The sequence below is a fragment of the Molossus molossus genome, unplaced genomic scaffold (assembly GCF_014108415.1).
Source record: "Molossus molossus isolate mMolMol1 unplaced genomic scaffold, mMolMol1.p scaffold_m16_p_21, whole genome shotgun sequence".
NCBI classification, from domain to species: Eukaryota; Metazoa; Chordata; class Mammalia; order Chiroptera; family Molossidae; genus Molossus; species Molossus molossus.
The window spans coordinates 7552328-7577373 of record NW_023425357.1 but is presented as its reverse complement, the minus strand read 5'-3'; the positions used below and the strand labels follow the sequence as shown (position 1 = coordinate 7577373).

At 59.7% G+C, this 25046-nt stretch overlaps 1 protein-coding gene across 1 annotated transcript; it reads right to left on the bottom strand.

Annotated features, from left to right (window-relative positions):
- Window positions 1–1790: 1790 nt before the first annotated feature.
- On the bottom strand, window positions 1791–21031 carry LMTK3 (lemur tyrosine kinase 3). Its single transcript, XM_036275362.1, is given in 16 exon segments — window positions 1791–1849; window positions 5184–5321; window positions 5474–5609; window positions 6642–7039; window positions 10718–12143; window positions 12145–13246; window positions 14523–14672; window positions 14812–14933; window positions 15018–15102; window positions 15457–15605; window positions 15911–15998; window positions 18359–18477; window positions 18925–19001; window positions 19491–19641; window positions 19907–20040; window positions 20926–21031. Coding segments are annotated over 16 exon segments (4368 nt in total). The 5' UTR covers window positions 21002–21031; the 3' UTR covers window positions 1791–1832.
- Between the last annotated feature and the right edge of the window lie 4015 nt (window positions 21032–25046).

Here is a 25046-nt window from a genome sequence, read left to right as displayed (position 1 = left end):
AGCAGAACACCAGGAGCTGGGGGAGACGCAGAGAATAGACCTTGCCTGCACTTTGATCTCAGACGTCTAGCCTCCAGAATGGTGAGGCAGTAAATGCTTGTGATCTAAGCCACCCGATTTGTGGTACTTTGTTAGCGTAGCTGGGTGAATGGATGCACCCCTCCTCCCTCAGACCGGAGTCCAGGCCCTCACTGCCCTGTCTCGCTTGGTTCCCTGCAGCCCACCCCTCCGGGGCAGGCATGTCCCAGCATCACCTCAAGCACCACCAGGTCTCCTAGCAGGGGCAGCAGTAGGAAGAGGCAACACCCTAACGCTGTCTCCCTTTCACCGTCCCCCAGACTCACAGGTGACCCCAACGCCCTCATCATCAGGGGCCAGGAGTCCACAGCCTCCCAGCGGGGTGCCCTCTCCCGGCCCCTGCCCTCCTCCAGTACCCAAACCACATCCTCAAATACGCAAATGCATCTGGTACCAAAGTGACGGGGACCAGGCCGAACAGGAGATCGGAGGAGAAAACACACGCCGTCCGTGGGAAAGACAGAGAGGGAAGCAGAGTCAGGCAAGAGCCAGGAGGAGCCAAGAAACACATCAAGACAAAAACACGAGGCAGGAAAGCATCCTAGAGACAGGAAGGCGATAAGGAGACGCAGACAAGGGGACAAAAGCAGACACAGAGCAACTCAAAACAACAGAAATAGAATTAGACGGAGGAAAAAAAAGAGGCCGAGGGACAGAGACAGGAAAATTCCAAGACAGGTGGTGACCAGAACTGGGGCCAGTGAGACAGGGAGCTAAACGGGACAGAACCAACGGGAGACGGGCCCATGGAGATGCAGCGATGGGGGAGGTGTTCACATGGAGAAACAGGTAAACTGAGGCAGAGCCAGGTGGGAGGGAGACACTGGTGACCTTACAGGAACAGGCAGTGCCATTCTGAGGGGGGTGGGATGTGGCCGTGATCCAGTGCAGGTGCTGGCGGGTCACACTGGGCACCCCTCGCCCCAGCCCTGGCCCGGGGACAGCTTCTGGTCACCGCCACAGGCCACCTTGTGGAAGCGGCTCTGACCATCATCCGCGACCTTCCCCAACCCTCGCTGGCGCCTCGCGGACTCTTGAACCGGGCCTGGCACAGCCGAGCCTGCCGGTGAAGTCAGGCGCAGACACAGGCGCAGAGCTGGGACCCGGAGACACGGAGGAGGCCTCGCCGTGGGGCTGTTTCGGCTTTTCTGAGCCTTGATGTTCCCATCCGTCAACCCAGGCGGTGAGGTGGCAGCTTCTGGGTGGTACCTGCTCCGTGCATCCTTCCCTCTTCGACGCCCGGAAACACACACAGGCCCCGCGTTTTTCCAAAAAGTGTTTTTTGTCTTTTTTAAATAATGTGAAAATGCCACGCGAAGGTTTGAACCAGAAGCCCCTCCGGGGGCCAGGCCGGGGTGGGGAAGGGGAAACGCGAGATGGGGGGTCCAGGTCCCCGAAGCCTGCCCGTCTGAGGCGGGGAGCGAGTGGGGAAGGGCCTCCGCTGTGCTGAGGGGCTCTAGGCTCGAAAAAGTTCAGTTCAGTTCCAAGAAAGGGGGCTCTCCAGGGAGACGGGAGGGGATTCCTGCCTCATTTGGCACTGAGAGGGTCGGGGGGGTCAGGGGAGCCGTCAGGGGGGCTGAGGGGCAGGGGGCCAGGGCCTCCCATTTGGCACATGGTGGGGGACGGGGAGGGCCCAGCCTCAGGGGCCTCCCCAGAGGCGGTGTCTGTGGTGGTGGCAGTGGCTCCGTCGTCCACAGAGGATTCTATTCTCAACCCCTCTTCTGGGGGCGCAGGGGGCTCGAGTCTTCGGGGGATCAGTTCTCCACGGGGCCTGAGGATGAAGGGAGTGGAGAGAGACAGAATTACTGGGCAGACAGGCTCACGGCTTCGGCTGCACTTGGAGTGAGAACAAGCCTCTTAGCTCTCCAGGCCCCAGGCCCCGTCAGTTCAGTCCGCTGGGTCCCCTTTCTGTCCTCACCTTACTCCCCCTCGCTTGCTCTGCTCCAGCCACCATGGCCTCCTCGCTGTACCTTCTAGGCTCCAAGCAGTCCTACCCCAGGGCCTTTGCACTTGTGATTCCCACTGCATAGAATTCCCTTTCCTTAGCTCGCCCATGAACTAGGGTCCCTGCTGCAGCGCCCCCTCCTCAGAGGCCTTCCCTGGCCATTTCAGTCAAGCAGCCCCACCCCACCCCACCCCCCACCCCACCCCCGTCATTCTATCACATTGTGCGGTGGTTCTTTTTCTTTTTCTCCTCTGAGATAATCCCAGTCATTGCTGACGGGCTGCCTGTCTGCTTGTCCCCCTAGATGGGAAGCTCGGGGAGGACAGGTGTGCGGTCACTGCTGCACCCCGGCGTCCGGCACAGGGCGCTCCCACCTACTTCCCACGACCGTCCTCTCCCCTGGAAGGACAGCTGCCAGCCCCATTCCACACCGCCGGGGACAGGGTCTCACCGGAGCCACTCGGGGCCCTCCCTCTCCACCCCACACCTCTTTCCTGAGCGGCCCAGCTCAAGTCACTGCCCTTGCTTCTCCTCCTGAGCCTGTTTCCTCCTATTTAAATGGGGCGCATGACCCTCGTGTCCTTTTCAGAGGACTGGGGAGACGCTGGGGCACGTGGCATCACTCAGCATCTGGGGGACATTTGTCAGCAGAGCCATTGCGAGCACAGGACTGAGCTGGGCCGCGTCCTGGCTCCGCAGCGTCCCAGCCAGCTGCAGGGGACTAGCTGGACAGAGCGGAGGGACGGGGAGTCTCAGACAATCGGTCCTCCCTCTCCCCCGGGTGATTAAAAGTAAAGTCATCTTCACTGCTGGCCGGGCCAGCCTCAGCCCTGACTCACCACTTGGCCACTGTCCCCTGGCTCTGGAACCCACCCCACCCTGTGTTCATAGGGGCCTCAGAGAAAGCCTCTGGGAGGAAGTGACATTTGGGGCGAAACCTGATGCTGTAGCCAAGTGAAGAGTCAGCCCTCAGCGCCATCCCTCCTGCCCTTGACAGGAAGTGTACTGGCGTCTCCCTCCCAGACTGGGACCCGGCCTCCTTCCCAGCCTCCAGTCGGCCCCATGTGGCCCCAGAGGGAGCTGAGTTGGCCCATCCTCTGTCACAGCCCTCCCGTGGCTCGCTAACGCCCCCAGGACTAAATCCCCACCCCTCAGCCCACCCCCAAGCCCTACATGGCCTGCCCTGCCCCCTCTCACCTCACCACCCCCACCCTCCATCTGCCCCACTCTCTTAGTCACCCCTAGACACAGCACTCCCCTTCTGTTCCTTAGGCTGGCCAAGCTCTCTCTGCCTCAGGCCCTTTGTGCAACCTGTTCAGTCGGCTAGCTCCCTGTCCGCTTCCTCTTCACCTAGTTAACGACAATGAACCCTTCAAGTCCCTTGTTATATGGCGCGGAGACAAAGCCCTTTCCTTGTGTCATCTGCTTTCTCAGAGGATTGTGGGGTCAGTGGGGGTGGGGCGGGGCTCATCAATCTTGCTCAGCATGGGGTCCTGGTCCAGCATGTGCCTGCACACAGCCAATGCTCAATAAACATCTACTGATTGCCTGGCCGGTGTGGCTCAGTGGACTGAGCATCGTCCCATGGACTGAGAGGTCCTGGTTCGATTCCAGGGCAACATGCCCAGGTTGTGTCGATCTCCAGTGGGGAGTGTGCAGGAGGCAGCCGATCGATGTTTCTGACATGTCAATATTTCTCTCTCTCTCTCTTCCTCTCTCTCTAGAAAAAAATCAATAAAAACGTATTCAAAACAAAACAAAACAAAAGCATTTACTTATTTAAGCACAGTGACAGCTACCAGTTAGAGACCACTCACTGCTACGGGCTCAGGCTCTGTGCTCTGTGCATGGGGAGGATTACGCCATGTAAGTCCTCTCAACAATCTTATGAGTTCGAGTCTGTTATCATCCCCATGCCACAGATGAGGAAACTGAGGCACAAAGAGGGAAAGCGACTCGCTTTATGTCACTCAGCCAAGAAGTGGCAGGGCCAGCCAGCTCCAGGACTCAGGCCCGATTTGGGAAAGCGGAAGTGGAACCCACCCTGAAAAGGTCCAGCTGTCCCTTCTACCTTCTCAGCTCTGTCAGGAAGGACACCTGAACCTACCTGCCTGGCCCAGTGCAGGCCTGGCATCCAGGGGAGTCCTCTGCATTGTCAGCAGGGGGCAGCAGAGAACCTGGGTCTCATCCCTCTCTAGTCTCAGTCCTGCCCTGGGACAGGGCTGTGTCCTCCTCTCTGTGAGAATGGCCTTAGCTTTGGGACAGTCAAAAACTAAGGGTGACATGTCCCTCTCCCAAGGAGGTGGTGAGGATTAGCGAGATGGCGTATAAGAAACACCACAGGAAAGGGACTTGACAAACACTGGAGAGGGCATGGACGCAGGCCAGGCAGCTGGGTTTTCATCCCAGCTCCTGATTCCCCTCCGTGCCTGGGTTTCCTCTTTTGTAAAATGGGGATGAGGCTAGAATCCACCCCATGGGATCATAGGGAGGATTAAATGAGTTGAGATGCGGCAAGCACATGGTAGGGTCTCTGTGAGTACTTGCTATTATTATTGTTGTTGTTGCTATTGCTGCGGGATTCCCTGGCCGGGTTCTCTCTGCTCAGATTCAGTTCTCTCTCCCTGTCTGCATCTGCTCAATGTGTATTCCCGGAGGGAGGTGGGCTGAGGGTCCTCAAAGTGCCCGGCAGGAGCCCGACCCAGAGAGGAGGCAAAGATGGGAAAGACTCAGAAGAGATCCTTACAGAAGGGGAAACTGAGGCTCAGGGAGGCCCATCTAATGGACACCACCTGGTCTGAGCTGGTCTCAGGGATGAGCAAAGTGTTGACAGGGAGAGGAAGGAGGAGGCTGAAGAGAGGGAGGCAGGGAAATTCAGAGGCGAGGACAAGAATGTGGCGGGAGCCCAGCTCGTGTGGCTCAGTGGTTGAGCAGCGAGCCATGCACCAAGAGGTCACTGGTTCGATTCCCGGTCAGGACACATGCCCAGGTGTGGGGCCGATCCCCAGTGGGGGGCATGCAGGAGCCGGCCAATCGATGTTTCTATCTTTCCCTCTCTCTCTAAAAATCAATAATGCATAAAAAAGAATGTGGAGGGAGACAGGGGGACAGAGAGAGCTCGGCAAAGGTGGGGGCAGGGCCGAGGATCTAAGCACCGTACCTGCGGGCCTGGCGTCGGGGGCCCGGGTGGGGGGCCCCGGGGTCTCCAGCGCAGGCGAGACGGAGAAGCGGGAGAAGCACAGGGGCGGCCCTGGCGGGGGGAGGAGGGGGAAATCCTCCGCCCACTCGAAACTGCCTCCTAGCGGAAAGGGGGTGAGCAGGGAGAGGAGAGGACCAGGTCAGAGGCTCAGACACTTCTGGAGCCCGCGCAACTTCAGTTCCCATCCTCAGACCACGCCCTCCTCAGGCCCCACCCACCACGCCCCGCCCCCGGCCCCGCCCACCGCTCACCAAAGCCGCTGTCGTTGCTGGGAAACCCATCTCCGGGGGTGGCGGGGTGGGGAGGCGTCGGGGGCGCTGGCGGCGTTGACGGGTCCGTGTCCCCCTCGGGGGGGCCCTGGACGCTCAGTTCGTTGGTTGGCGTCTCCTGGGAAGACAGATTAAGGGAGGCGAGAGCGGGCAAACCGTCACATCCCATCACTGCATCCCAACACGCAACAAAACCCGCTAACGTTTCTCCGTTCACTGTTAAACGTTCTGGAGATGGCTGCACCCCCTAATCTCTAATCTGCCTTCGAAGCTTCAGGCCCCCCGATTGCAGAGCCCCGCCCCCACACCTAAGCTCCCGGCCGCGGGAATTCTCTCCTGGGCTCCTTAACGCTCTGCCTCCACGGGAGCCCCGAACCCAATACTATCTCCCTAACTCCCGCCCCGTCTCCATGACCCCTACCTACTTCCGAGATCTCGACTGCAAAGTCCAAATTCGGACCCCAGAACTACCTGCTGCTCTGGTCCTACAAATTCCTACCCACCTTGCGCACCCCGACCCTCCGAGGCCTGGGCCCCTAGCCCCGCGCTCAGAAGTGGCCTCGCTCCAGCCTTTTGTTTCAGTGGCCCCAGCCACAGCTCAGGACCCTGTTCTCATTCGTTTAGGACCTCAGCCCGGTCTGCCCCGCCTCAGGTTCATTTAGACACGGCTCCGGCCCACAAGCACCGCCCCGCCCTCCCCGTTTCTCTTCAACACTACCTGCCCCCCAGCTCCAGTTACACATTTCTCTAGGCCCCGCCCCAGTTCATTAGCTCAGCCCATCCCCGAACCCATTCCAAACCATTTTAACACTGCAAGCCGCATCTCTTAAACCCTACCTGCAGCCTCTCCATGGCCCCCCTAATGGGTAAGATCCGTCCTGAGCTAGCCCCTTAGCTTCTACCACGGGGTTTATATCGGTGTATAAACCCCGCCCCAAACTTCACTAGGCCCCGCCCCCATCTTCCAGGACACCGCGCCCCAATTCTCCTAACGCCTTTTCCTTAGCCTCTGTCCAGGCTCCGCCCTGCCTAGCAGGTGTCCCCCTTTCCAGGTCCACGCGCACTCTCCTGGCCCCGCCCCATTCCCCGGTCCCGCGCCCTCACTTTGCCCGCCCCGCCCCCAGCACCTGTGCCCCTCTCGGCCGCGCACCTGGTCGAAGAGGTAGACGGTCACGTCCCCGTGGAAGGAGACCATCTTGCGCTTCCTCTCCAGCTCGCTGTCCTCGGGCTCGTCGGCCCCGCGCGGTGACTTGAGCAGCCCCCGCAACGGGCGGGCCGCGTCCGCGTCGGCGCTGCTCACCACGACCGGCACCGGGGCTGCCCGTGACCTCCCGGGGCCCCGCGGCCCCGCCGCCGCTGCCTCCTCGTCCTCCTCCTCGTCCTCGTCCTCCCCGTCCTCCTCCACCGGCCCCGGTGACCCCACCCCGCCGGCCTCCCCGCCAGCCGCCCCGCCGTCCGCGCCCTCCCATGGGGGCCGCCGCGGGCCCGGCCCCGGGAACGGCGTGAGCGTAAGCGGCGGCAGCGCCAGCGAGAGTCGCGAAAGCTTGGCTGCAAGAGGAGAGACGCGGTGAGCCCCTAATCCCCGGAAAACTGAGCCATGCCTCCCGCCTAGCTGTGTGCCCTCAGGTACGCTCAGACCACAATCTGGACCTCAGTTTCCCTCCTTGTGAACCCAGGGGCTGCACTGGGGCCTTTCTCCACACAGAGCGAGAGATCTACCCCTAACTCCAGTGCGTAATCCTCCCCAGTGCCAACTTCCCACGGCCCCCAGGCCGGAGTGCCCGGGGCCTGCTGACCTCTCCAGGCCCTGTCCCCACCTCATTCTGGCTTGACTTCCATCCAGCCATAGAAACCACCTCCCTATTCCTCCCACCTCTGAGCCTTTGCATAGGCTGCTCCCTCTGCCTGGAACTCCCTTTTCTAACTTAAGTCCTATTTATCCTCCAGCTATATCTGGGCTTCCAGAGCCTTCTGCGATCTTCTGGGAGGTTATCAGTCCAGACCACTAGCTCTGCACCCAGAGCATCAAGCTCCTCTCCTTCTGAGCAGATTCTCTCAGTATATAATTATATTTCTGTGGTGATGTGATGAATGTTTGCCTTTCCACAGAACAGAGCCCGAGTCCCTCTTGTTCTTGCTGCATCCCCGAACCCCAAGCACATAGAAGTACTCAGTATCTGTGGGAGTAATGAACGGATGAATCCCTGCTATGTGATGTTGACCAAAGCAGTTTCCCTCTCTGGCCCTCAATCACCAGACGAAATGGGGGTGTCTGACCATCTGCAGGCCCTTTCCCTGCCCCTAGTCTCCCTGATTTCATCCTGCTGGGAGAGAAGGGCTTCAGGTCCCTGGAGAAGGAAAACTGGCTTTGAACCCCAAGCCTAACCCACTCACTTGCAATGTGCCCCTGGGCAAGCAGATCCACCTCTCTGAGCCTCTGTTTCCTCACTGGTAAATGGACAGGGGCCACTCATTCCATTACAGCATAAGTGAACTGTGTGCCAGGCCCTGGGGGGGAAGGGGGCGATGGTGGGGATCAGAGGAGGGTGAGCAAGGGGCAGGGAGAAAGATGGATGAGGACCAGGTCACTCTCCTCCCCTTATTCACTCTCCTCCAGCTTCACTGGCCCTTTGTTGTTCCCTGAACATGCCAAGGTAGTGCCCATCTCAGTGCCCTCTACCTGATGTCCACCTGGCTCATTCCTTCATGTCTGCTCAAAATTTACCTCCAGATTGAGGCTTTCCCTGACCACCCATCTCAGGGTGATAGGGTTTGTGTGGGCAGGTGCTGTATAGAGGCAGTTATCAGGGACTGTGGCTACCCAGAGGAAGGACAGGATGACAGCCTTTAGAAATCAGGAAGACTTCGCCCTGGCCGGTTTGGCTCAGCGGTTAGAGCATCGGCCTGCGGTCCCGAGAGACCCGGGTTCGGTTCCCGCTATGGGCATGTACCTCGGTTGCAGTTTGTCCCCGGCCCTGGTTGGGTCGTGAGGGTGGCAACCACTCGATGTGTCCCTTTCACGTCGATGTTTCTCTCTCTCTCTCTCCCTCCTACTCTATCTGAACAAAATATCAAAAAAAAAAAAATGTCCTCGGGTGAGGATATAAAAAAAAAAGAAAAGAAAAAAAGAAATCAGGAAGACTTCCCAGGGCAGGAGAAATCTGAATGGGGTCTTGAAGGATGAGTAGGAGTTCACTGGTTTAAAAAAAAAAGCAGGCTATTCCCAGCATCTTCTCACCCAGCAACATCACCCCTCCCCCCACCTCAGATCTTGAGGCATCTTAGCGGCTCATCCCCTGAGGTTTTCATGCTGCGGGGGTCTTTCCTGACACAGCTGGCTGCTAACTCTCCACGACAACCTCAAGGAAGTGGTAGTGTTCTCACAAAACAGGGTTTGAGGAAGGGACATTCTCTGCCCAGACCTCTTCCTGAGCCACAGGCTCCTCTGGTAAATGAAAATGTAACCCTTCACTCAAGTGCGGCTGTGAGTTTGTCCATATAAAACAGGGCACGGCCCTGGCCGGTTTGGCTCAGCAGTTAAGAGCGTCCAGAGAGACCCGAGTTCGGTTCCCACTAAGGGCACGTGCCTTGGTTGCAGTTTGTCCCTGGCCCTGGTTGGTCGTGTGGGTGGCAGCCACTTGATGTGTCCCTTTCACGTCGATGTTTCTCTGTCTCTCTTTCTTCCTCTCTCTCCCTCCCACTCTATCTGAACAAAAAAAATGTCCTCAGATGAGGATAAAACAAAACAAAAACAGGGCCCGGTCACTTAGGACTTTCATACCAGTATTTAAGGAAATCAGGCATGCGGGTGATTCCAATGGATCCACAGTCCCTGTGCCTACAACTAAATAGGGACTTGTCTTCCATCCAGCCACAAGGACCACCTCCCCGTTTCTCCCCATACTGAGCCTTTGCCTAGGCTATTCCTTCTGCCTGGAACTTCCTTTTCGAACTCAATTTAGCTTCTCTTAACTCGTCCCCTCTGTGACAAAACGCTTCCTGTGTTCCTATCCAAACTCAAGTTCCAGAAGAGGCATTTCGACGGCCTTCAGGTCACCAGTACCACGGGGCAGTGCTGGGCCTGAGCCTCCCTGGGTCCCAGCCTTGGGCAGCTCAGGGCCTGGCCCACTCCATAGATGCCTCAGCTGGCTGAGAAGTTGAAACCAGAGATCACATGTTGGCAGCCCAGCCAACAGATAAGCTGCATTTGAATTGGTTTCGACCTTTAAGACACCAAAAACTGTGGTTTAAAAGGGGAAAGCAGCTGATTGGGCAACCCCAGGGGGCATTCCTGAATGGAGCCCAGAAGTGGCTGTAGCCTCCCCAGCTCCCTCCCAGCCCTCCCGCTGACCTCATTCATTCCTCAATACTGTCTGGCCCCTGAGAGTATCTGAATTTTAGACCCCTGGTCTATGGACCCCAGTAATAAAAGCAGGTGATTAAGAGTGCCAGACATGCCCTGGCTGGTTTGGCTCAGTGGTTAGAGCGTCAGCCTGTGGTCCAGAGAGACCAGGGTTCGGTTCCCACTAAGGGCATGTACCTCGGTTGCAGTTTGTCCCCGGCCCTGGTTGGGTCGTGAGGGTGGCAACCACTTGATGTGTCCCTTTCACATTGATGTTTCTCTCTCTCTCCCTCCCTCCCACTCAATCTGAACAAAAAATGGGAAAATGTCCTCAGGTGAGGATTTAAAAAAAAAAAAAGGGTGCCAGATATGTCCCACCTGTGTGGCTCAGTGGTTGAGTGTCAACTTATGCACCAAGAGGTCGCTGGTTTGATTCCCTGTCAGGACGCATGCCCAGGTTGTGGGCCTGATCCCCAGTGGGGGGCATGCAGGAGGCGGCCAGTTGATGTTCTCTCTCATCGATGTTTCTATCTCTCTCTCCCTCTCACTTCCTCTCTCTCTCTAAAATCAATAAAGGGAAAAAAAATTTTTTTAAAAGAGTGCCAGGCACGAAAGTCTTAACTCATTTAACCCTTAAAACAACCCTATTAGGGAGGTGCTCTTCTTGCCATCCATATTTGGGCAGATGGGGAAACTGAGGCCCAGAGAAGGAAGGTCATTTGTCCAAGGTCACAGAGCTAGGGCTCTCAGCCCAGGCAGTGCAGCTCCCGTGTCTGCACTTGTCACCACCAGCCTGACCTGTCTGCCACCCTGGAGCCCGAGATTCTCAGCCGTGCTCCCTGGGCCCCCCAACCTCACTCCCCTGCTCCCAGCAGCCTCCTCACCTTTGATCTGCTCGCTGTTCCCCTGAGGGGGTCCCAAGTCCAAGAACAGTCGTGGCATCTCGGGGCCCTTCCTCTCGGGCTTGGGGGGGTCCCCGTCTCCGTTGGGTGCCAGGTCTCCGCCGGCCCTGCTGTCTGGGACCCCGGGCTCTCCCTCGGGGGCCACCTCCGGCCTGGCTCTCTGGGGCACTGGCTCCGGCCTCTTCGGCTGTGGCTCCGGCGGCGGCAGAGGCGGAGGCGGCTGTGGCCTCGTGCTGTCTGCCCATCCTGCCTTTGCGTCCACGCCGCTTCCGAGGCCGCCGCCGGGGGCCGTCCCCAGGCCCACTGGGGCTCGGGCCCCACTCCCGAGGTCCAGCCTCCCAGCCCCGGGGGCTCTCGACGCCCCCCCAGTTTCGGGGGCTCTCCTCTTGGTCCCCAGTTCCAGCCCCCCGCTCCTGGGGACTTGGCCAATGGGGCCAGGGGCTGTCTCCCCGCCGTTCTGGGGCAAGGCCACTGCGACGGGTGTGGGGGCTCTCTCCAGCGAGGTCTCTGGGACTGGCTCCCCTATCGTGGGGGCTGGACCCCCACTCTCGGGCATCTTCTCCCAGGGCCCTGGGGCTCTCCAAGGCCCAGTCTCTGGCAGCCTCTCTGTGTTCCTGGGGAGTCTCAGGCCCCCATTCTCGGACACCATCTCCTCCATCTTTGGGGGTGTCAGTGCCCCATTCGCCAGCACTGTCTCTTCTCTCTCTGGGGACCTCAGCTCCCCATTCTCCAGCACTGTCTCCTCCCTCCTTGTGGGCGTCAGGTCCCCATTCTCCAGCACTTTCTCTTCTCTCTCCGGGAATCCCGGGCCCCCATTCTCTGCTACCTTCTCCTCGAGGCCTGGGGCTGTCTGTCCCCCGTTCTCCAACACTGTCAGCCCGTTCGAGGGGAGGCTTGGGTCCTCGTCCGGGCTTGAGGCTTTCTTCTCGCTGCCCAGGACTGTGGGGTCCCTGCTCGGGCCCAGGACTTTCTCTCTGTTCCCGGGGCCTCTCCCTGCCTTCCTGGGCCCCGTCTCTCGGGGGGTTGTCGCCTTCTCCCCCAGGAGGTTCCTTGTCACGTCCTCCCGCAGGGACATCAGCAGCTGCTCGGTGCTCACCTGAACTACGAAGGTTGGCTTCTCCCGGGTCCCCGGAATGGGGAGGGGACCCGGGTCTGGGGGCGGCCGGGGCGCTCCCGGGTCGGGGGGCTCGGGGGGAGCCCGCGGTCGAGGGACCCCTTCCTCCTCGGCTGCCCCCCCACCTGGGAAGGCTCCCTCGGGGGAAAAAGGGGTCTCGGTCTCGTAGCCGCTGTCCCCCGGCTTGGGGCCCGGAGACGACAGGCCTGAGCCGGGACTGGCCACGGCTGAAGGGGGGTCTGGGGATACGGCGGGGTCCGTAGGGGCCCGGGGAGGTGGCGGCGGGGGGGGGGGGAGCGGGTGGTGGCCCCCGCCCGGGGTACTGCGGCGCTGCCGCCCCCATGAGGGGGTCCAGAAACTCGGGGGGGGCCGAAGAAGGGGGGGCCATAGGCAGGTCGGCCAGGGAGCCCCGCTCTGCCCTCAAGGACGAGTCGTCCTCTGGGGGATGGGGACAGCCAAGAGCAGGGTGGCCCCCCCAGCCGGCGACAGCTTCCCCCCGCTCCAGGGGCAAGCAGGAGCAGGCCCCCTCGCGGCTGCACAGGGGACAGGGTAGGTGGCTCCGGCGGCTGGGGCCACCCCCAAGGCTGCTGCTGTCCTCTCCTGGGGAGCTGCCCTCCTCCTCCTCCTCCTCCTCTTCGGCCCATGTGGCCCCCCGCTCTCCCAGCACCTCGGCAGGGTCTCCTGCCAGGGTCTCCCCCGCGCCCCGGCCCTCGGGGTCCCAGCCACTCAGGAGGAAGCTGCCCGATGCTGAGGGCTGGGCTGGGAAGGGCCGGGGCGCGGGGAAGAGGGGGGAGGCCCAGGTCTCGGACACCAGCTGGGGGACCTCGGAGGGGGGCTGGGGCGCCTGGGGGGCAGGCACTCCTGTGTCCAGGGGGTCCCAGTCATTGGGGAAGAGGGGCTCGGGCGGGGAGCCATGCTCCTCCAGGCGGATGTAATACTCGCTGCTCACAGAGGGGCTGCGGGCGCTGATGACCGGCAGCACGCTGGGCGTGGACAGCGCCTCGTAGAACGGGTTGGAGGGGTTAGTATGGGGCGCTGGGGGTGCAGACGCTGGCTGCCAGGGGGGCGCCCCCCCACCCCGGCCAGCTCCCCGCCGCGCCTTCTCCCACAGGCACTCAAGGTTGAGGCCACGGCTGCTCTCGGTGACCGTCAGCACGTCATCAGGGTCGGCCCCAGGGAAGCCATCCAAAAGGGGGAATGGCGAGGAGAGGGTCCCCGGGCGGGGCGCGCTGTGGGTCGCAGGCCAGGGCCAGGGGAAGGGGCCATCTCGGGGGGGTGGTGGTGGTGGTGGAGGCCGTGGGGGCCGCTCAGAGAGCAGGTAGGTGAGCTGCAGCTGGAGATCAGAGGCTGAGGGGCGCTGGGCAGGTGGCCGCCAGCAGGACTGCAGAATGTCGTACCTGCGGCGACGGGGAGGCCAGAGTGAGGCAGAGCCCTGCGGTCGGGGGCCACTGGGGGACAAACACCCAGAGAGGGGGACAGACACCCAGAGAGGGGACAGACACCCAGAGAGGGGGACAGACACCCAGAGAGAGGAGGACAAACACCCAGAGAGGGGGACAGACACCCAGAGAGGGGGACAGACACCCAGAGAGAGGGACAGACACCCAGAGAGAGGGGGACAGACACCCAGAGAGAGGGGGACAGACACCCAGAGAGGGGGACAGACACCCAGAGAGAGGGACAGACACCCAGAGAGGGGGACAGACACCCAGAGAGAGGGGGACAAACACCCAGAGAGGGGGACAGACACCCAGAGAGGGGGAGAGATACCCAGGGAGAGACAGAGACCCAGAGCAGGGGGGACAAACACCCAGAGAGGGGGACAGACACCCAGGGGGAGAGACAGAGACCCAGAGCAGGGGGGACAAACACTCAGAGAGGGGGACAGACACCCAGGGAGAGACAGAGACCCAGAGCAGGGGGGACAAACACCCAGAGAGGGGGACAGACACCCAGGGGGAGAGACAGAGACCCAGAGCGGGGGGGACAAACACTCAGAGAGGGGGACAGACACCCAGGGAGAGACAGAGACCCAGAGCGAGGGGGACAAACACCCAGAGAGGGGGACAGACACCCAGGGGGAGAGACAGAGACCCAGAGCGGGGGGGACAAACACTCAGAGAGGGGGACAGACACCCAGAGAGAGACAGAGACCCAGAGCGAGGGGGACAAACACCCAGAGAGGGGGACAGACACCCAGGGGGAGAGACAGAGACCCAGAGTGAGGGGGACAAACACCCAGAGAGGGAGACAGACACCCAGGGGGAGAGACAGAGACCCAGAGCGGGGGGGACAAACACTCAGAGAGGGGGACAGACACCCAGGGAGAGACAGAGACCCAGAGAGAGGACAGGGACCGAGAGGAAGAAGGGACAGCGAGGCCGAGGTGAGGAGTTTGGCTCATGTGAGGGCCGAGCAGCCCAGAGCCAGAGAAAAGTAAGCAGCAGAGGGCTTCCAGGGGTGAGGAAGCGGGCTCAAGCATCAGCTCTGCTACTCCATGCCCGCCGCAAATATCCGAGTAGCAGATGCTGGCGGAGGGGTGTGGCCAGCCCTGCCCCACACTAGGGGCGGCAGCGAGTGGTGAGTGAGATTGGGGTGGCGTGGGAAGGGTGGTGGGGTTCTGGGACCACGGGAGGGGGATGTGGAAGGTTGGGGGTCGGGGCAGGCCCTCACCAGTAGTCCGCATAGGGCAGCTTGAGCCTGGGCCGGGCCAGCTTGACATGCTGCTGGCGGACGACGAAGGCAAGGACCTCCTCGTCGGACAGGTGGCGGTAGGGCTGTGCCCCAAACTCAAACAGCTCCCACAGAGTCACCCCCAGGGACCTGTAGGGAGCAGTGGGCAGAGAGAGGTCACAGTCCACCCGGACCCCCCTGGGGGCCTACCCTCTGGCCTTCAGTCTCCCCATCCGTGGAGCCGGGTGACATCTGTGACCGCGCCACCTGCCTTGCCCAGGCCCCTCACCAGATGTTGCTCTCGCGGCTCTGGTCCACCACCATGAAGGTCCCGTGCAGCTCCCCGAGCAGCTCTGGCGCTGCCCAGCGCAGCGGGATCCACAGGCGCTCAGGGGTCAGATAGTAGTCCTCCTGGGGGGCAGGCCGGACAGGGTCAGGCGAGCGGGGACACCCCCACTGCCCTCAGCCCTGCGAAGGCAGGCAGGCAGCCCCCACCTTGTAGTTGCTGTGGGCCAGCCCGTAATCTCCGATGCGCACGGTGAGGTCAGAGGTCAGCAGGCAGTTGCGCAGGGCCAGGTCGCTGGGGCCCGGGGGGAGGCCAGGTGAGAAAGGGCAGCGAGGGGCAGCGCCCCGCAGGCCTAGACCCGCCCCCCCGCCCGGACCCCGCCCCCCGCCAGGACCCCGCCCCTTCCTCTCCGCCTCTCGAACCCTGAGTCCTCCATCTCCCCAAGCCCCACCATCTCCTCCTGACTCCTCCCCTCTCCAAACCCCTCCCTCTGCTCTCCTGTCCCCTCCCCCTCCCGGGATCCTCCTGGGTTGTCCCCTTTTGTGTTTGCTGCTCCAGCCTCCTCAGCACCAGGAGCCCTTCCCTGGTGGCCTCACCTACTTCCCCCAAGTAGCCCCCCCCCTGCTCCCGTGGCTCCCCAGCTGGCACCTGTGCACGTAGTTGTGGGAGTGGAGATGCGCCAGCCCTCGGGCGATCTCCAGGCCCATCCTCTGCAGTGTCCGCAGGTCTCGAGGGGGCAGCTCAGGGGACAGGCCCTCCGGGGGCCGCTGGGCCCGGAGGTAACGCTTCAGGTCCCCCTGGGAGGAAGGGCAGGGAGGGGTCAGCACCCCCACGCCCTCCCAGGCATCCACACACCCAGCCATCGGAGGCCAGGATGGGGTGGCCTCGGTGGGCATCCCCTCTGAGCTGCAGGGGTGATAACAGAACACATATCCCTGCTAGTTCAGTGGCGCCACCTGTGGACTGAGTGCTCACCTTAGCGCTTGTCACACAGGTGTCGCTGTGATGATGCCGATGTTCTTGCCAGAGCCCTAGGACCCTAGGCATCCCCCAGCCCCCACCCTGTCCAGCTCCCCACTTGGTCCTCCCCACAGAGCCTCACCAGCTGACAGAACTCCATGATCAGCAGAAAAGGCAGGGTCTCCACGCAGACGCCCAGGCACTGGAGGACATTGGGGTGCTGCAGGCTCCTGGTGTGGGGCAGGGGCGCTGGCTCAGGAAACGGCCCCTTCCCGCTAGCCCCTGTCCCAGCCCAGCCACCCTCTTTGATCTGTTTCCCCACCTCAGGTCTCCCCACCCCATAAGGACACTCCTTCCCCATTTCCTCTCCCCCAGCTCCTGAGCCAGACCCCCAGGTGCCTCCCTGCCCCCACCCCCCACCTTCCTCCTCACCCTGCAGCCTTCCTGTCCCCCCCCCCCTGCCCTGACTCCTCCCAGCCTGTGCTCTCCCTGCAGCCCCAGCTCAGGCCTCCTCCTCACATCCTGGCCTCTCTCAGCCTGCTCCTGGCCCCAGCCCCCTGCTTGCAGCCTGCCCCTGACCTGCAGTTCTGCTCAGAGCCACCCACGGCTCCCCAGTGCCCACCTGGCCCTGCGGCAGGCCCTGCCGCCTTCCCGGCATCGCTGCCCACCCGGTGCCCTAAACACACAGGTGCCTGCTGAGGCTCCGGGCCTTTGCACTGACAGTCCTCTCTGTGGTCACACCCTCCACTCTCCAAGTCCTCCTCATCCCTTGGCCTCAGCTTCAATCATTTGCCCAGGGAACGTCACTGACCCCCAAACCGGGGGTGCCCCTCCTTACACCAATCAGCAAGCTCTACTAAGACAAGGATTGGGGGCTTTTCGTTCATGTAGTCACGTCCCCAGGGCCTCGACGAGTAAGTGTCCAGTCAAGATGTGATGGACAAAGGAGTTTACCTTGCTGCACGGCCTAGGGTCTTGGCGCCTGGCGGGAGGCAGGGGCCGCTGGTGCACTGTGGGGTCCAGGGCCCAGCCGTCCACAGCCTGTGTTCCAACCCTCCCCGTTCCTGCTTCTACCACGGATCCGGTACATGCTGGGGCTTGAAAACTGGCCGGAGCCCCCAGTCAGGAGATTTGGGATGGTGGCAGAAAAAGGAAGCTTGGGTTCCCTGCACACCTACTCATCTGCGCCAAGGCCGGCCACTTCCGCTATCAAATCCTCCCAACACGCTGCGAGGCAGGTTGATGGTCCCCCATGTGATCCAGAGGTCACGGGGGCCCAGAGAGGCGAAGCCTCTTGCCCAGGCTCACACAGCTGGGAGTGGTGGCAGAGCTGGGATTTGATCTCAGGTCTCTGGCTCACTCAGCCTACCGAGCGCTGATGGCACTTGTGCTCAGGTGACAACATGGACCTGAGCCACCAGTATGATCCTGCACTCTCCAACAGGACTCTCCGTGAAGGTGAAAACGCCCTAGAGCCAAGCTGCCTAACATGGGAGCCACGGGCCACATGTGGCCACTGAGCACTTGAAACGTGGCAAGTGTAGCTGAGGAAATACATGTTTCATTTGATTTGATTTGATTTCACATAAATGTAAACAGCCATCTGTGGCTAGTGGTGGCCAGCAGACACAGGCGAGGAAGCAACTAAGCAGATGAGCACATGACAAATGGATGTGTGCTATGAAGAAAACCGTGAGCGGATGTGATGGGGTGTCCCGGGCCTGCCTTAGATGTGTGTGCAAGGGAAGGCCTCTGAGCTAAGACCTGATGCTGGAGGTGGCTGAGCCGGAGTGATATTTCAGAGCGAACAGCAAGGGGCCGGAGGCAGATCTGTGGAAGGGTAGTGAGGAGGGTGGCTGGGGTGAGGGGCCCAGTGACAGGGTCAGGCTGTGCAGGGCTCATGGACTGTACAGAGAAATGGGACTTGGTCCTGTGGGCAATAGGGAGCCATGGAGGTTTTAGAGCAAGGGAGTGATCAAGTCCAATGTGTGGGTCTCTCTCACTTTTAAACTGTCTGACAAGGGGTCTCCTTTCCATGACAAGGAACTTACTAGGGCACAAGGCACTTGTCTAGTAACTGTTTGTCTAGAAGTGGAGACAGGCAGGGAAGCAACAGGATCCTGCTTTGTCAGACTCCTAGTCCAGTGGGGGCAGGGGAGAGGGGACAGAGGTCCTCAGTGGCCATGTTGCCTCCTCGGAGCCCTGGTCCGTGATTCAGATTCTACCCTTCCTCAGCCACAAAGCAGGGGCCTGAAGATGTACCCCGTGCTTAACACAGGGTAACCGCGCACCCTCTCAGCTGCCCCCTACGGGAGAAAGCTGGGGCTTCCTGCACTCACTTTCCAGATGAGGATACTGAGGTTCAGAGTGGAGGGGGCAGGCCTCTAGCTCTGCTTCTGGGCCCCCCTCTTGCCCTCTTCATACTGCCTTCCATACACCTGCTTTGTCCCAAGAAAGAACCTGAGGCTCAGAGAGGGAAGGTCTCTTGACTGAGTGGCACAGCCCAGAAGAGGTGGCTCCTCCCACTCCCAGAAGTTACCTCCACGAGGCGCACACCGGCGCAGGGCCTCGGGGGCCCACGTCCGCATACCTGTAGGGCTGCGCCTCAGAGATGAACTTGCGCTGCTCCAGGGGCCCTGCGCTGGCCCGGAGCTCCTTCACCACCACCTGGGCTGGGGTGTAGTCCGAGAAGATCTCTCCCAGGATCACCTGCTCGGGGGACCCCGGCGTCAGCGAGTGTGCTTTCCCAGCCCCTCCCCTGGGACCATGGCCACCCCACCCAGGCTCCCAACTTCCCCTCACATCCCGCCACCCTTATTCTCCACCAGACGTGGGGGGAGACTCACGGGCCCAGAGTCCGATGGATGCAGGGACGGATGGAAGGATGGACAGACGGACGCGTGGAGAGCCAGGTGACGAGGCGGAGTGATCAATGGAGTGAGGAGGGAGGCGCTGATGGACAGATGTGGGGGGATGGGGTGGGTGGGGGTGGGTGAGAGGTGGACAGAGGTGAGGGTGATGGGTAGGCTGAGGGGATGGGGGAGGAGTTGGGGAGCAGATGAGAAGTGGTTGGAGCAGGGGTGGGGGATGGACACAAAACAGGAGTACAACCCTGGATTGTATGGACCCCCTGCCTTCTGCCCGCAGCCCACTCACCTTCCCAAACCAGCCGCTCCCAATCTCCTGTAGGTAGCTGAGGTGCTGGCGGCTAAGGCCCAGGGGAGTGGTCATGTCTGGGGGCGCAAAAGGAGGAGGTCCCTGAGCCTCTCTCCCTTCCCAAGGGCCAGTGACACCTCCCAACTCCGGTCCTGGGGATTGAGGGGTCAAAGCAGACACCGATCTCTTTCTTCATTGGCTGTCTCCAACATTCCAATGATGGGGCCTCAGCCTCCTCATGAGCTGCCCACATGTTCCAGTGTCCAATCCCTTTGGCATTCCAAGATCCTGTGATGTGACTTCAGCCTGCCATTGGCTGCCTCTGAGATTGGGATCTAGGCTGCCCTCGCCATTGATTGCCTAACCATTGACTGCTTAATCCAAAACCCCAATCTGGTTTTGGATTAAGCAATTGCTTCCACCCAGATGATGTCTGACCTCCTCCAGGGTCAAGATTCTGGGACTCCCACCTCCACTTTTCACCTTGGCTGCCTGGGGCCTCCGCGACCTGGCCCCTGATGGAAGATCTAAGGACCACGGATCCTAGACAGGGCAGGGGGCAGTACCTGAATGTGAAGGCTGTGGGGCAGGCATCGGCAGGGAGACCTCGGCCAGTGGGAGAATGTAGACATCAGGCAGCGACTGTGAGGAGGAGGTCTCCTCCGCTGGGGGAGTGTACTCCCCAGAGCAATCCTCCCCTTCAGGGTTTTCAAACTCCTGGGTCCCGGAGAGGTGTGGAGGAGAGAATACAAGGCTGAGACATGCCATTGTCCGACTTGGAAGTATGTCTCCCCATCTTTCTCATAACTGTCTCCAGTCTCAGTCCAATCTCTACCCCAAGCCTCAGGATTTTGCCATAACTCCAGGCCTAAAGGTGCTCTCCGACTGACCGCCACTGTCCCTCACCACTGATCTGGGTTGGGGGCAAAGGCCTTGCTGGAGTCTTCCTCCTCCCCACCTGGAACCCTCTCCTGCACCTCACCTTGAAGCCGACATCACCCCGTTTGCAGCACAGACAAGTGAGGAGGAGGAAGATGAAGGCCAGCAGACCCGAGCAGGAAATGAGGACCACAGCGTAGGGAGGAGCCAGAGGGGCCCGGCCCAGGGCGAATCCATCTGTGGGAACAGGGCTGGGCTGGCATCCCCACTTGAAGCCTGGCTCCCGGACTCCAAGCCCTCCCATCCGGGCCTGTCTTGACTACAACTCCCATGATACTCTGCAACCAGCGGCCTCTTGGCAGAGGAGCCGGATGGCCCAGCGCATTGTGGGAGTTGTAGTTTGGAGCCTTCTCAGGTGATTGGGGGTGGGGTCCCTCCTCTCGCCCCAAGCTGGGACAGCACCCCACCCCCTCCATCACATCACCCCAGGCTTGGAAGAATTCCAGTGAGGATTGAGGAAGGGAGAAGTAATAGTGGAGTCTGGAACTCCCAGAATTTACAATCTGCTCCCACGGATAGCCTCATTACCCCCTGTTTGGGGAAGAGGGTGAACCCCCAACTGCAGGCTGGGAGAAGATTCTTGCCCCATGCTGGAACCCCCTTGTTAGTGAGGTTGAGGCATGCCTCTTTTAGGGACACTTGGAGCACACACATGTCCTCTGTGCCCAGCCCAAGCCCCTGAGAAGGGAACCCGGTAAGCCCAGGATCTCCCCAAGGCTAGAGACAGCCTCCTGTGCTGTGTCTCCTTAGAAATAGTATTCTTCCCCTCGGCCCCTGGTTCTCCCAGAGGCCCTGTCCTCCCCCGGCTCACTGCACACACCTGCACACACACATGCGCGCACACACACATGTTGCCCAAATGGACCCCCTCCCCACCCAGCCCCAGGCTTCCTCCCACAGGCCCTGCTGACAGAGGCTCCATCTCGCGGTTCCCCAGGCCCAGGCTCGGCTGCAGGGAGACATGCACACAGGTGATGAGGCCAGCGTCCCGCGGACAGACCCCTGGGCAGTCAGGGGTGGGGGTGGGGGCTGCCGGACAGCCGGATGGCCCGACAGACTCACCAGGGTGGGCCGGGGATGCCAGGCAGCCCGAGGCGGAGACGGCCGCGAGGAAGATGAGGGCGCCAGGAGCAGGCATCTTGTCGGTGATGGAAGGGAGGTGGAGGTGGTGGCGGCTGGGGAGGAGGGGGGGCGGGCCCTCAGCCCCCAGCCATGGGGACCCGCGCGACCCTGGCCTCCCCCGGCCTAGGAGAGGGGCAGGAGACGCAGGACAGGGGGAGGGAGGGGTTGCTTACTGGCTCAGATACCCCCTCCCCCTCTTTGAAGGGACAGACAGATGAAGGGATGGAGAGGAGGACAGAGGAGAGGAGCTAGGGAGCCGGGGTTGCTGGGGTGGGGGGGGAGAGGGTAGGATGGGAGGGGGGAGAATAAGGGCCCCGCCCCCAAGGACAGCTAGGATTGGGGGAGCAGAGAGCCTGTCAGAGGAAGGGTGGGAGGAGGGAGGATGGAGGGAGGATGGAGGGTAGTCATGGCAACTGGCTCCCCAGTAGCATTGGCTGCCAGGAGGGAGGGTAGGGGGAGGGACAGACAGAGACCAGAAGACCCTTGGGGTGGGGAAGCGCAGGGCCCACCGTGCCGTCCTAGACACCACCGTGACATGCCACCAGCATGAACACGTGTGCTCCACGCCAAGATGCAGCTATCAGGCAGGCATACGCAGCCCACACATGGCTGACACACGTCGCAGAGACCCTCATAGACAAGCACATCACATACAAAGGTGGATAGCCATCGGCAGACGGGGACACGTACACATCACACACAAAGACGCAGGAACAGCGGGCTGCACTGGGAACACAAGCAGGCCGGCCCCCAGCACAGATGCACCCAGCCACGCAGGACTGGCAAAGCACCACAAAGACCCACACATACCACAGACAAAGTAGAGCCTGGAACACACAGATACACACACCACAGACAAAGATCCACGCGGACACTACGGTGACATACTGAGGCACATATCCACTAACACACAGATATTCCACAGACAAATAGGCAACAAAGAATACCCACAGACAGCATCACACACACAGATACACACAGACACGCATATCACACAAATACACACAGGCCTCACTTTCAGAGACACATAAACACAGGACACACTAACATAGACATGGATCACATGCACACATATGCACAGTCACAGCAGATACACGGAGAGATAAACATCACATATGTGAATACATACACACAACACACACATATAGACACAGGGACATAAGAGATACACATCTCTCGTATAGACCCACATGTCACTCACCTGAATACACACAGACACATATCACACACACAGAAACACAAGGACATGGTTATAGACACAAACACCACACATTCAAAGAATCACAGACATACAAAGCTACACAAATCATGTATAAAATACACATAAATACATCACACACTGGTATGGATCACATATAACATACAGACACACAGCACAGGCACAGACATCGAATACATAGGCACACATGGATAGACACTTCACAAATACACACACATTTCATACAAGGTTACAAAAGACACATTACCCCACCAGTCACACATCACACATGGTCACACATAACACATACTAACATGCAAAGCACATACAAAGATACACACAGACACACACATCACAAATACCCACATTTCCTATGAGGTTACAGAGTCATAGACATTTGCCTCACACAAAAGATACATAATCATCGTTTATTTTATATATTTATTCTTTTGAGCATTTACTCTGTGCCAAGCATTGTTCTATGCGCTTTCCACATTTTACCTTTTAATCCTCACAGCAGCCCTCTGAGACAGGTACTTTTATCACCCCCATCGTACAGATGAGGAAACTGAGGCACGAGGCACACCTGCCCCAAGGCACACATTCAAGAAGAGGCAGAGTGAGGACTGGAACTCGGTCCTTCAGGGACACAGACAAAACAAACAAGGACGCACACATCGCATGCCGGGCTGCCGCCGTCTCGGGGTCACACCGCACCCCGCAGCACCCCGAGCCGCAGACACAGTGGGGCACGGCCTCCCTCCCTGCGCGCGACGGCTCCGTGGTCCGTGCGCACCTGTGCGGCGTCCTCCCGCCTGGCGCCGCGCAGCCCAGACGCAGCCCCACAGCGCACCACGGAGGCGACCCAGACACCCCTCCCAGCAGGCCCACCCCGCCTCTGCCTCCCAGCAGGGGTCCGAGACCCCCAAGGGTCCAAAACGCGCAGCCGCGGCCTTGCTGCGCACCGAGGACAGGCGGCTCACCCCCCCCCAACCCCCCCAGTGCACCGCCCTCCTCATTAGGGACCCCAGGAGAGCGGTGGGGGCTGCGGGGGTCTCATTAGAGAAACTGAGGCAGGCTCATTGCTCTAGGAGGGGTGGGAGGGAGGGGCTGTCCGGACCAAGGCCGCATGGGGATTGACCATTAGGCACAGAGAGAACGGAATTGGAGAGGGGGGGAGGTTGTTGCAAACATGCAGTGATCTGCTCCCTGAGCTGAAGGGCACAGAACCTGGCGGAAGCAGAGGCCTATGGGAAGTGTAGTCCCAGCGCTGAGACTTGTGGGAAATGTAGTTCTGGTTCATCCGAAAGATAGGCTCGGGTTAAGAAAGGTAGGCTGGGTTAAGTATTTACCCGGGAGGAAGAAACGGCTGCGTGAAGCTAAGAGGAGCCGGGAACCCGCTGCCACGGTCTTTCAAAATGATGTGAGCAGAATTCTGGAGTCCTAGGAAGCGGCACAGGCGGGGTTGCAGCCCTGCCTCTGTCCTTGGCTCGCTTTGTGTTCATTATTCACTCAGCAAGCATTGACTAACGCCTACTATGTGCTTAGCTAGGCCTTACGCCAGAAGCTGGGGGTGCGGCAGGAAACGAGGCAAACCCGCTGGGGTGGGGGTGTCACAGGGGCTCCCAGAAGGTTCGCTAGAGTTTTTCAGATGATGAGCAGTGAGCCGTGTGATTTCAAGCTTGTGGGTTGCGACCATATTTTGGGGAGTGGGGAGGAGGGAATAATAGATTAAGCCAGAGAATATTCGCTGTAGGGGAAATGTCCACGCATGGGAATTTTTATTTCTGTCAAGTCCCTCATATGAAACCCTGGGGGCCAGATGTATTTTGGATTGGGGAATTTTTTGATTTTTAATAAGGCCATAGGGATATATATATGTGTGTGTATATATATATATATATATATATATATATATATATATATTTTTATCCTCACCCGAGGATATTTTTCCATTTTTTGTACAGATAGAGTGGGAGGGAGAGAGAGAGAGAAACATCGACGTGAAGGGACACATCGAGTGGCTGCCACCCGCACGACCAACCAGGGCCGGGGACACACTGCAACTGAAGTACGTGCCCTTAGCGGGAACTGAACCCGGGTCTCTCTGGACCGCAGGCCGACGCTCTAACCGCTGAGCCAAACCGGCCAGGGCGGGACATATATTTTGAGGAGCCCTAATGTGGTCTGGGGCAGCTTGGATGGCATCTAACACTTTACTATTTCTGTGGTACAGTCTATATACAGGGGGGTAAAAAAAAATTAAGACTGTGTGTCTGTTTAGGTCAAGTTTGCCTCCAAACTTATGATAAAACTGTTTGTTTTCACAGGCTTACAGACATAGAGAACAGATTGGTGGTTTCCAGAGGAGTTGGGAGGTTAGGTGAAAAAGGTGAAGGGATTAAGAAGTACAAACTGGGTCCCCCTGGTGTGGCTCAGTGGTTGAGCGCTGACCTATGCAGCAAAAGATCTGCAGTTCGATTCCTGGTCAGGACACAAGCCCAGGTGAGGGACATGCAGGAGGTGGCCAGTCATGTTCTCATGTTCTCTCTCATTGATGTTTCTCTCTCTCCCTCTCACTTCCTCTCTCTGTGAAATTGATAAAGGGGAAAAAAAATACAAATGGGTAGTGTCAACCAACACCAACAGGAATCCCCAATTTGAAGTACGGTGAGGGAAAAAATTTTATTCAGTGCCAAACAGCTCCATTGTGACACAGCAGAGAGCCTGGGGTGTTTCAGCTCCACCAGGGAAATACAGCCTTCAGTGTAAGGGCTCAGGTAAGTGCTCTCAGAGCCAGAGAGGAGCTGGCTTATGTGGACAGAAGTCCTTGGCCCTGATTTGAGCCACCACCACCTCTCAC